Here is a 13118-nt window from a genome sequence, read left to right as displayed (position 1 = left end):
TTATTTGTTTTGAATTGTTAATATTTTAAATTTAGCACTGGCCAGAAAACAGACTTGAGGCATATTCAGCAAATGTGTGTGGTTGATATACGGTATAATGTGCCGTGGGTGCAGCAGATATACCACCATGAATAAATACGTTATGGAACTATGCCGTTTTGGGGTGATTAGGAGGGACGAGCTGAGCATAGGTCTACGAAAATGGAAAAGATGCAGTACATTTGTTTATTTTTAGTTTAGGCCCGATATTTACAATCTGTGAAACAAAGGCAAACATATTTAACCAGCCCTCGGAAGTAAGCATTTAGCAGGTCCCAATGTGGTGCAATATTATATGTTAGACTAAATGTACTAGTGTACTAATAAACACTCATTCACACATTAAGTAACAAAGGATGAAAGTCACAACTGAAGCTATATCCTCTTGCATTCTGGTTACGTTAAATGCCTTGCTCCAATCAATCTATCTATATATATATATATATATATATATATATATATATATATATATATATATATATATATATATGTATATATATATATATATATATATATATATAAAAGAGAACTCTGGGTAGTTCCCAAGTTTAGGTGGAGAGCAGCTCTGGTAAGGAGCACCCTGCAACACCAGCGACACTCTAGATTTGCTCACCTCAAATGTCTGTTTTTCTAGCAAAGTTTTTAAGCATTGAATCAGCACAGTGCTATCCACGCTGAGGTAGATAGTAACAAAGTCTTTTGCCATTTGTACAGCAAAGTCTTTAAGCATAGGTTTGACACAGTGTCAACCTTGCCGAGCTGTAAAATGACAAAAGCCATTTACCACTCCAGGCACAGTATTACAGCTTTGGACTGGTAAAATACCATCCAAGCCAACCTGGAATGAGCAAAAGCAAACCCTGACACGTGTTTCGCTCTCATTAGAGCTCATCAGAGAGGTTTAGCTTTGTCCAGACACAAGAGAGCACCCAGTATAGGTAAAAACAAATCCCTTTCAGGGTTAGAGTGATGCAGGGTTGACACTGTGTCAAACCTATGCTTAAAGACTTTGCTGTACAAATGGCAAAAGACTTAGGGCCAGATGTAGAAAGATTCAAAATTGCGATTTGCAATTTGCGAGTCCCTGCGACTCGCAAATTGCAAGTCGCAATTTGGAATGCAGAAAGGTGTCTCAGACACCTTCTGCAACTCGCTATGGGGTCGCAAAGACCCACCTCATAAATATTTATGAGGTGGGTCGCAGTTTGCGACCCCATAGCGAGTCTAGGCACTCACGGGGATGGTGGCCTGCTGGAAACAGCAGACCACCATGTCCGTGACTGCTTTTAAATAAAGCAGTTTTTTTTTTCTCTTTGCAGCCCGTTTTCCTAAAAGGAAAACGAGGTGCAAATAGAAAAAAATACCGAAACCTTTTGTTTCGGTTTTTTTCAGAGTAGGCAGTGGTCCATAGGACCACTGCCTGCTCTGAAAAAATAATTTTGTGAGCATTCACAAAGGGGAAGGGGTCCCGTGGGGACCCCTTCCCTTTTGCGAATGAGTTACCATCCACTTCAAGTGGATGGTAACTGCGAGTTGATTTGTGACCGCTTTCGCGGTCACAAATCAACTTAAATCGCGGTGCGAGTCGCAAATAGGAAGGGAACACCCCTTCCTATTTGCGAGTTGGAAACACATTTTGCGAGTCGGTTCCGACTTGCAAAATGTGTTTCTGCATCGCTTGAGGGCTTTTGCACCTCGCGAACGGCGTTTTTCGTCGTTTGCGAGGTGCAAAAGCCTACCTACATCTGGCCCCAAATCCTTATCTAACTCTGAGTGGATAGCACTGTGCTGATCCTATGCTTAAAAACTTTGCTAGATAAACAGACATTTGGGGTGAGCAAATCTAGAGTGTCGCTGGTGTTGCAGGGTGCTCCTTACTGGAGCTGCTCTCCATCTAAACTTGGGAACTACCCAAAGTTCTCTTTTCTTTTTTGTATATATATATATATATATATATATATATATATATATATATATATATATATATATATATATATATATATATGTATATATATATATATATATATATATATATATATATATATATATATATATATGCACACACACACATGGCATTACCATGGAGCGGAAGGAAGGAATCATGACAACTTAAGGCTTAACCGCTCAAGTCGCTGTCCCACTCCACACTCAGTAATAGTGAAAAATAGTGTATTATAATCTGTACATCTGCATGTGTGTACAAACACACACAATGAGCTCTTGAGCCCCACCCCCTAAATATGAATATGAAACCTGTCCAACTTACATTGCACCTCAAGGTACATGGCTTGGGAGTCTTGTCCGATGGTGTTGCTTGCAATGCAAAGGTACTCCCCAGCGTCGGTGTACTGAATGTCGTTTAGGGTGAGAGACGAGACCCTTGCATGACTGCTGACCACGATACGCCCGTCAAGAGTCTAGTGAGAAAGGAAGAAGGCATTTAATGCACACAAACAATAAATAGACCTCCTGGGGTAGCTAAAGGCTTGCTATAGGGTTATATTATACCTATACAGCCCGCCTTAGCAGGCTATACTGGCTACTAAAGGCCCCCTATGTGAGAACCTGCAAGAAGGGAACGCAATAATAAGGCTATGAGAACATTTCCCCTGATAAGGGCTGAGTTTCCTGATAAAAACAAAGGCGTCTCAGGAATCAGAGGGAATTGATACCTCCACGGCAATTTTTGTTGAGGCTGTAGATTATGACATTACCAGGATTTATAGGCCCCTACTGCTCCATTTTCTTCAATTGTGCTCTCAACATACCACTGTTCTAAACATAATTAAGGGCCTGATTTAAAGTTTAGGGGACATGTTACTGCATCAGAAATGGGATGGATACACCGTCCACTTTATTACAAGTGCATTATATGCTATGGCACTTGTAATAAGGCAAAAGGGATATGTGCCACATTTATGATTAAGTACCCATCTGCCAACCTCTAAACTGCTAAAGATAAGACACTGAGGTCTTCTAAAGTCAACAGGAAAAAATCTTGCTGTTGCTGATTTGTGTGAAGTTGGTAGCTGGCCACATCATTCTCAGCTTTAAATGGGCAACAAAGTTCAGTTGTAGATATCTACTCGGGGCTTGAAAACATGTGGCACAAGAGACAAGTGATAAATAGAATGACAGAAGGAGCTGCTCTAACCTCCACTAAATTAACTTCTTAACTGAATATTTGTGCTACTTGTAAGCAAGCTCAATTTAATGAGGAAATACAAATTGTCAATTGCCCCCTAGTCATACTAACATACTTCTTCCAATGGAATCTAAAGGATCAGAGACTCTATTCCCCAATATACAACAGTATTCTTGCCTTGTCTAAGGTGTTGTGTATTGTTGCTTTGATCGAGATTAATTTAAGAATTATAATCTAAAATTATTTAAGCAATGGAGCTTTACAATCCATGTGGCTCTTTAGCCATCTGAAGATTAACAGGTTATTCTATTTTAAAGAATATCACAGGAAAAACCTGACCTTATATTATTGTGCAATATACAAAATATTACCCCAACAAACTCCGGGCACCTAAAATACGATACATATCATGCTTTCATCCACTACACTCCAGCTCCGAGACCTCTTAGCAATAATTTGTGAGGTTCTGAAAATGCATGGGAGCTATGCATGTAAGGTAGGAGCAGGATTACTCGAGCCTCAGAGGAACTTATCCATAGTTTCTCTCATTACTGTAGGCACACGTATCATATTATAGAAATGCAACGCGGGCCTTTATTATATTTGATCGTAAACATGTGAAAGAAGGGTGATTGAAAGCAATGTAAGAACTACCTCAGTGTATCAGAAAACCACAATCAACACTTCCTTACAGGAGCAACAAATGCACAATAATGGAGTGAGGAGTTGAGTTGGAAACTGTGTGTGAGTGTATTTCTGTGTGAAAAGATACAATCTATATATGCACATATGACCATGTGTAAGTACACACACACACACACATAAAATAGATTGTTGCTAACTACTAAACCCCTGCAGCGAACCAGAAAAAACATTTAGAAGAATCACAAAACGGATATTCCCATCTGCAACAAGGAGGGGGCATGAAAAGGGTGTAGCCTCTTAATTATGAATTGCAATTATAAATATTAGTGTTTTTTAGGCAGCGCCCCCTGAGGTAAGTGTTTTATGCACCTCTGAATGAGGTATACATTGTGCTCCAAAACGGGAAACACTTTTTTGTGATCTCAAATGGAGTGACAGTGGTTTACTGTTTCTTGCAAGCCACTATCCCTGTGTTTGTAGTTAATCACAGGGTGTCTTAAATAGCCACCTACCTAATAAAGATTAATTAGGCAGGCCGTTCTGTAATCTCCTGCAACTGGAGATTTTGCAATGTGGCCTATGGTTTTATAGATCACAATGCTCTGACACAACCCTGGGGTCTGTGAGGTTTTCCAGCCCAGCTGACAACACAGCAGGGCTGGAGAAACCTAAGTGCACATGTGTGTTTGGCAAGCCTCAGACAGCCGGCCAAACACACATGCGAACTTAGGTGCACTCTCCCGTCCTCCCGTGGCCCCGCCTCTCCCCTCTCTGCACCTCTAGCTATGCCAGAAGAAGAAAAATAAAACAATAGTAAACTACTGTTTTATTTTTCTTCTGGCTCAGCCAGTGGGGCGATGCTCCTTCGCCATAGCGAAGGAGCCACCTGGTGGACACAGCTCTGTAGCTAAAAACAGAAGTAGTAAGCTTGAAAAGCCACTTTTAAAGGTTCTAGCGATTATGAGACCTCTTAAGTTGATAGGTGAAGAAGCTGCATGTCACAGAGGATTTAAAAACCCAGTACCAAATTAATAGTATTTGGATTAGGAGCGAGTGTACTTCGCATAACTTCCTTTTAAGTAAATAAGTGACATTTCAAAAAAATTATCTAAAATAGTGCTATACTTTAGTGCAAAATGCATCCTTGCATCCATTTTGGATGTGAGGACCCATTTTGTGCTATAACAAACTGCACAAAAACCATGAACAGCAGCAGCTTGCATTCCGGTTGTTTGTAGTATTTTTGTGCTCCTGTGACAGGATTTCTGTGAGAACTGTGTTCAATTATGCGACCAAGCATTATTGGCATTAACGTTTGGAATTCTGCATAACAAGCATAAAGCAAAATGCTGGAAATTATGCTGGCATAACAAAAATCATGCTGGGGCCTAAACTAGAGCTCGAAGTTTCCAAGGAAAGGAGGAGCACTTTAAGTTGGATTTCAGTAAAAAAAAATGGTAGCACAGTCGTGGGACATTTGTAGAAGGCAAAGAAGCCTTGAGGCTCCTACCTCGCCCATCACATGACGACTCCTGGAGTATAGATTTTATGGTGATATTGGACTTTGTGTGTAATGCATTAAAATTCCCAGTAGGTCTCTTCATAAAATGTAATTGTCAAAATGACAAAGACATCTAAGATACCAAATTACGTTTAAAAAAAAGTGTAGATGTGAACTTAACATCACAATGCATATTCCCCTTAAGACATACATCACTCATGCTAAGAAAATTACTTTTTTGTGGACTGTTGCGTTGACTGCGATGTACATTAAGCCACTACAGCCTGGTGACCCAGGTGGAAGCCTAGCAGTACTTCCACATATGCGGTCAAGGGAGCTGCAAGAAGTGAGCAATTTACGAAAATCAAGAGGACTGAAAATATTAATAAATCCTAATTTATAATGGTATATACGCACTATACACTGCACAATGCAGGGGCGTAAGGCAATTTAATCTGTCTTGAAGTGTTATAGAGACTTGCTTATAAAAATGTAGTTTGTTTAAATATCACTAAAAAATGAAATGGAGGAAAAGTTGTAGGATACAGGCATTTTTATCAGGTTGGTAAAAGCAGAAAGTTATTCTTTGAATCTTGTGGAAAAATAGCTTGAGAGACTATTTTAGAAACTGCAGCATTACATTGAGGGGCAAGCAAAATAAACTGATCTACAAATTAAAACAAGCATTGGTAGCAAAGAAAATAGGTCACACTTATGTGAGAGCTAATGGCTTTGACAATGTGTTTTAGCTATATGGCTGCTGTTCAACATGGCTAAAGGTTAGTTGGGTGGCGTTGATTGGGAGAGGGGTAGACTTAAAGAGACTAGAGTGTGATATATTTGGGTAGAGTGGAGTGGGGCAGATTGGGGTAGAGTGGAGAGGGGTAGAATGTGTTAGAATGAGGTAGTGGTGGAGTGGGGAGATTGGAGTGGAGGGGTAGATTGGAGTTGAGAGTGAGTAGACTGGGGTAAATTGGTGTGGAGTATGTTGGAATCGGGTGGAGTGGGGTAGACTGGAGTAGGGTAGATCAGAGTGGGGTAGACAGAATGAAGTGGTGTAGGATAGACTGGAGTGGAGTAAACTGGGTAGACTGGAATGGGGTCGAGTAGATTGGTGTATGGTAGAGTAGGGTGTGGTAGATTGGACTGAATTAGATTGTGGTGGGATAGATTGTGGTAAATTGGGGTGGAGTGGTATAGAATGGGGTGTAGTGTGGTTGTTTGGAATGGAGTGACAGACTGTAGTGGGGTAGATTGGGTTGGCATGGAGTAGAGTGGGATAGATTGGAGTGTGATAGGTGTGGAATGGGAGGGTGGGGTGGTGATATACTGGATTCGGGTGGAGTGCGATGGATTGGGGTGGAGTGGAGTGAGGTAGATGGTAATCAAGTGGGATGAACTGCAGTGTGGAGTCAGGTGGACTGGAGTTGGGTAAACTGGAGTAGAATAAAGTGGGGTCGGGTATATTGGAGTGCAGTGGGAGTAGACTGGAATGAAGAGGAGTGAGGTAGATTGGACCGGCATGAAGTGGAGTAGATTAGGACTGATTGGAGTGGTGTAGATTGGGGCAAAGTGGGGTATATCGGGATGGGATGAGGAATACTGGAGTTGAGGGCGGTAGATTGGAGTGGAGTGGGGTATATTGAGGTGTAGTGGGTTAGATTGCATTGGAGTTGGGTAGATTAGAGTGGGGAAGATTGAAGTGGTGTAGAGTGGGGTACAGTGGAGTGGAGTTGATTGGAGTGGAGTAGACTGGGGTGTGGTATATTGGAGTGGGATAGATTGTAGTAGAGTGGCGTAGATCGGAGTTGAGAGAGACAAACGTGAGTGGGGTAGCCCTGGGTAGATTTGTGTGGAGTGGGGTAGAATGGAGTGGGGGTAGACTAAAGTGGAGGGGTTTACATTGTAGTAAAGTAGGGTAGATTGGAGAGAAGGTAGATTGGATTGGAGTGGGCTGGATTGGGGTAGAGTGGAGTGGGCTACATTGGGCTGAATTGGAGTGGTGTGGGGAAGACTGTGGTGGAGTGCAAAAGATTGGGTTGAATGGGTTGACTGGGTTGTACTGGAGAGGGGTAGACTGGAGTGGAGTGGGGTAGAGTGGATTGGGGTAAACTGGACTGGGGTGCAGTGTGGTAGATTGGAGTGGAGTGGGGTACAGTGGATCGGGGTGAGCTGGACTGGGGCGGAGTGTGGTAGGTTGGAGTGTAGTAGACTTGAGTGGAATGGTGTAGATTGGAGTGGGGTAGATTGGAGTAGAGTGGGGTAGATTGGAGTGGATGTGATAGATTGTAATAAGGTAGACTGGGGTGGGGTGGAGTGAGGTAAATTGGAGTGGGGTGAAATGGGGTGTATTGAGGTAGTTTAGTGGTAGAGTGGGGTAGATTGGAGTAGAGTAATGTGGGGTGTAATAGATTTTAATGGGGTAGATTAGGGTGTGGTGAAGTGGGGAAGGTGGAATGAGGTGGATTGAGGTGGACTGGGATAGATTTGGGGTGGTGTAGATGGGGTAGAATGGAGTAGGGTAGATTGCACGGGAGTGGTGGCAGAATGGTGTGGTGTCGATTGGAGAGTGGTACAGTGAAGTGTGGTAGATTGAAATGGGGTAGATTGTGGTGGGATAGATTGTGGTAAATTGGGTTGGAGTGAGATAGACTGGGGTGGACTGGAGTGACAGAGACTTGGGAATTTTGGAGTGGGGTAGATTGGGGTTAAATGAGTGGGGTGGTGTTGAGGATGAGGGATTGGGTGCTTTGAGGTAGATTGGGATAGAGTGGGGTAGACTGGAGTGGATGTGGTAGATTGTAATAAGGTAGATTTGGGTGGGGTGGAGTGAGGTAAATTGGTGTGGGGTGAAATGGGGTGTACTGAGGTAGATTAGGGGTAGCGTGGGGTATACTGGAGTAGAGTAGTGTGGGGTGTAATAGATTTTAATGGGGTAGATTAGGGTGTGGGGAAAGGTGGACCAAAGTGAGGTGGAATGGGGTGGACTAAGGTGGACTGGGGTAGATTTGGGGTGGAGTAGATGGGGTAGACTAGCATAGGGTAGAATGGAGTGGAATACATTGGGGTGGATTGCACTGGAGTGGTGGCAGATTGTTGTGATGTTTATTGGAGAGTGGTACAGTGAGGTGTGGTAGATTAAAATGGGGTAGATTGTGGTGAGACAGATTGTTGTAAATTGGGTTGGAGTGAGATAGTCTGGGGTGGAGTGGAGTGGCATAGACTTGGGAATTTTGGAGTGGGGTAGATTGGGGTTAAATGAGTGGGGTAGCGTGGGGTGGTGTTGAGGAGGATGGATTGGGTGCATTGAGGTAGATTGGAGTGGAGTGGTGGTAGATGGAAGTGGAGTGGGGTAGATTGGGGTGGAGTAGGGTAAATTTGTGTAGAGTGGAGTGGGGTGTGTTTAGAGTGGGGTAGATTAGAGTAGCTTGGAGTGGCGTGCAATGGGGTTGATTGTGGTGGATTGGGTTAGAACAGAGTGGAGGGAGGTAGATTGCTATAGAGTGGGGTAGACTGGAGTGAACTGGATTGAAATGCGGTTGACTGGAGTGGGGTAGAGTGGGGCATGGTAGACTGGATTGGGGTGCAGCGTGGTAGATTGGAGTACTGTAGACTGGAGTGGAATGGTTTTGATTGGAGTGGAGTGGGGTAGATTACAAGGAGAGAGAGATAGATTGGGGTAGAGTGGAATGAGGAGGAGTGTAATTGGGTGGACTGGGGTGGAGTGTGGTACAGTAGGGCAGATTGGAGTGGAATGTAAGGGGGTGGATAGGGTAGGATGGTGCGGAATGGGATAGAGTTGATAGGATAGATTTAAGTGTGTAGACTGGACTGTTGTACATTGGAATGAGCTAGACTGTGGTGAGATAAAACTGTGTTAAACTGGGTGGAGTGGGATAGATGGGGTGGAGTGTGGTATGCTGGAGTGGAGCAGTTTGGAATGGGTTAGACTGAGGTACAGTAGAATGGCGTAGATTGCGGAAGAGAGTCGAGTGGTAGATTGTGGAGACGTGGAGTGGAGTAGATAGGAGTGGGGAAGTGTAGGGTGTGGTAGACTGGGGAGGCGGAATGGGGTGGAGGAGATGGGAGTGGTATGGATTGGGCTGCATTTAGGTGGAGTACAGTGGGGTAGATAGGAGTGGAGTAGGGTAGAGTGGGTGTGGTATAGTGGAGTGGTGCAGGGTACAGTGGAAGGGGGTAGATTGGAGTGGAGTGGGTAATTTGAAGTGGGGTACATTAAAGTGGTGCTGGGTAGATTGGAGTAGAGTGCGATGGATTCGGATAGATTAGAGTGGAGTGCAGTGGGGTAGATTGTGGTGGAGTAGGGTGGATGGGGTAGACTGGAGTGAAGTGGGGTAGACTGGTGTGGAGTGAGGTTGATTGGAGTGAAGTGGGGTAGACTGGAGTGGGGCGGAAGTACTTTCGGTCTAACACATTTGAGAAAGAGGACTTGTGCACAATCTAATGAGAAATGGAATGCTTGCTGCACAAAAATGCAGCGCTTTAAACAGACACGTACTTTGCATTAGCAGAGAAGAGGTGGCCTACATATGACTGAGGATATAAGTTTTAAAGTGTAATGGATTAACTGTAGAGCGGACCAAAATGGAAGCACTTTAAAAAGCCACATACTTTGTGTTTGCATAGTCTCAGATGGGTCCAAAATGTGTATGTAGCTTAGTAGCAACCTGGCCTCAACCATGTGACTGGACTGTTTGTCTGGATAGACTATGGGAGTCCGGTTTCAGGTTAGTGTATGCTTAAAACAGATACATACTTTGTATGTGCAGAGAAGAATAAATATAAGAGTGATGATACAGGTTTTAAGCAGAAATGGATTAACTGAACAGCTGCCCAAAATTGGGGCACTTTAAAAAGCCACTATTCCATTTCATTGGTTTGGTGCTATAGAAGGAAGCGCTGAATGGTAAAAGAGTTACAAACTGTTTTAATAGTCCATGCCATTGGTCTGGTGCTATAAAAAGAAGCACTGAATTCCTAAACAAACTATGGCAACAAAGAAACCTTTAGGACGGTTGTTAGGAGCAACCCAAAGAAGTAGCATAGAAATGAAAATGATAATTTGAAAAATGAAATAAAAAGTACCCTAAACCAGAGCGCAAGCAGTGGAACGACAGTGGAAGGGCATTAAATGATATCCATTAGTACTTGGTCCATGCTCCGGAGAAATAAAAGGGAGTGATGTGACAGCATATGGTGGCCAATTAGGAAGCAGCTAAAAAAATGCCAATCAAGCCAGCAAATGGTAAGCAATGAGCAGCCTCCAAAGCCCTTTACTGTATACAATACCACTAGAAGCAGCAGAGCATGCGCACCGTTAGGCAAGACATAAAAATGCTTTTGCAACGGCCTATCCTCCAATGAAAGAAGGAACAATTTGCATGACTTGGACTGATATAAATCAGACACCGGGGCCTTAATTAGAGTTTGGAGGATGAGGGGTATATGGAGCATTGTAAGTTCATTGATGTCAAGCCACTCTAAATATATGAGTGACCTGACATCTGACACTTTTGGGCAGATGTCCCACACCGCCAAACTCTAAAAAGCACCCTTCATCTATTTGATTGCAAGTCTTTGAGTTGTTATATGTTGTGAAATTAGCATATTCTGCCTCAGTAAGATTGAACTATCATCTGAAGTCTATATTCTGGGCGTGGTCCTCAGTTTTTTTCCCTGAACACAGATCTCTACGAAATACCACACAAACTCAAAATACCTGCTGGAAAATGTGAGGTGGAGCTTCTAGGAGAGTTGCCTATCTAGTGCTGCATGTGGTATACTGAAAAATAACTGAATTCTGGCTTAACATTCACAATATTTTCAACCAGGGTTCTACTACCTCACATTCCCAATTAAAGCAATGCAGTGAGTGGGAGTTAAGTCTACGGTAGTGCTATGGGATGGATAAACAGTAAATTTAATTTAATTCAGTAAGGTTTATATATCATGTCCTACAAATATGGGAGGCTTAATTTTTTTAATTACCATAAACAATTAGGTCTCTAGTAATCATGTTAATGACATCTGTAGGGGAATATTAGTCAATGATTTGTGTTTGACAACATGAGTTAAGAAATGTCGGAATGTTTAGGCCATCTCCTGAAAGTTCTGTGTGCTTGCGTTTTTATTGGAAACCAATAGGTTGGCTCTTCAAGAAATGTGCAGCCCATTTGAGAAATAAATCGTTCTTTGTTACCCCCAGTTCTTATTAAGCAACGTAATTTCTAGAGCAGAGATTTATAAGAAACCGTGGCATATTTTCAGGATAGCCACTATATAAGGAAATTACAAATTGTATGTAAACGTATTTCAGGTGGCAATAATAAAAAACCTATCATGGCTCCAAACACAGTGGCCAAACGTGAGACAACTCTAATAGGAATTTCATTATCGCAGTAATAGAAGCTGTAGTAATAGTCAAAAACAACAGAATGTACTAGTTAAAAAAATGTATGGATTTAAGAAAGTATGGATTCTATTAAAGGAGGAAAGCAAGAACAAAAAGCAGAGTGCATAATGCCACCAAAATGTTGACAACATCAAATCATACGTTAAGTGGATGACCAACACCTGAAAACCTCCTAGTCGATGTTTACATGATGGGACAATTGAGAGAGAGAAAAAAAGAGGCGGTGCCACATAGGCCAACGTCTGCACAACCTCATTTCCAGCCGTCATGACTAGTTCTGGGATAGCGCATCTTTGTTTGGTCTTCACTTGCTTACATGCCAGGGGAGGGGCGCCCAACATAGCTCTGTAGAACCATATACATTTCTGATGTTCACATTAACCAGTTACTATGTAAATCAGATGCCATGAATGTGTATTTATCTTAAGTGAATTCCCCTGCGTTAGAATAATAATCAGATGTTTGGCTTCGAAGATACTTTAACTCTATACTCCCTGCCATCAATAAGTTGCCCAGATGACTAGTCCTAAAATATACCTGTACTAGTGAGTGAACTTGTTGATTATTTCTGGAATTACTTAATAGTTGAAATGCTGTTATCATCTGACCACCTGAGGTGTGTACATGCTTGTACCAGATTATGAAAGATAACTACAGAATGCGACAGCTTTCCAAATAATGTAGTGCTACACACATCAGAGGCTTTATAGAAACCGTAAAACAAATTTATCACAGGCAGTTAAGAAGGCAGTAGCTACCAGCTTGCTAGACTACACAGCGGGAAAAGATAGGATCATAAATTGTTCCAAGCACCTATAAGAATAAGCAATAACACCAGATAAGGTATGCTCTAAGCGAATTCTGAAACAGATCGGGGCAGGAAGCAGAACTGATGCTTAGCTCGACTTATAGTACACAAGCAGACCTTTGCCTAACCAAACGTTTCTTCTCATAAATAACAAACAAATCAAGCAATAGCCAAATTTGTATTGTAGCTGTGGAAGAACATGCGCACACCAGGAAATAAATTGGCTGAAGTCTTCTGATGGAGAGTATTTGAACCACGGAGCGTCAAACGCCGTAAGATTAAAGAAATAAACGACCCTGCCACTGCTCATTTATTTTATTAGGTTTTGCTCGGAAAGAGCATGCCCAGTCCCTGCTAGACATGTTGTTTACATACAGTGGGCTTACTGCCCGCTCATAGCTTACCATTTGTTAGCTTTAGGATTGCTCTCATTTGCTTTGTCCCCGTTTGTCAAGGCATGCTGGAGCCACGTCCCCCTCTTGTGTTTGAACCTCCCCAGGAGCATGGACCAAGTACTTTGGTCATCCACTGCTTCCGTTTTTTGAGC

At 42.6% G+C, this 13118-nt stretch overlaps 1 protein-coding gene across 13 annotated transcripts in view; it reads right to left on the bottom strand.

Annotated features, from left to right (window-relative positions):
* Nucleotides 1-13118, bottom strand: part of NCAM1 (neural cell adhesion molecule 1) — a 974982-nt gene that overhangs the window by 243494 nt on the left and 718370 nt on the right. For all 13 annotated transcript variants that reach the window (XM_069224356.1, XM_069224353.1, XM_069224357.1 and 10 more), the window contains one exon: nucleotides 2306-2456. In XM_069224356.1, the coding sequence (XP_069080457.1) occupies nucleotides 2306-2456 (151 nt within the window). The remainder of the gene's footprint in view (nucleotides 1-2305; nucleotides 2457-13118) is intronic.

This window comes from Pleurodeles waltl, chromosome 3_1 (genome assembly GCF_031143425.1).
Source record: "Pleurodeles waltl isolate 20211129_DDA chromosome 3_1, aPleWal1.hap1.20221129, whole genome shotgun sequence".
Classification (NCBI taxonomy): Eukaryota; Metazoa; Chordata; class Amphibia; order Caudata; family Salamandridae; genus Pleurodeles; species Pleurodeles waltl.
Note: the sequence above shows the minus strand (reverse complement) of the source record. Positions and strands in the feature narration are given on the sequence as shown.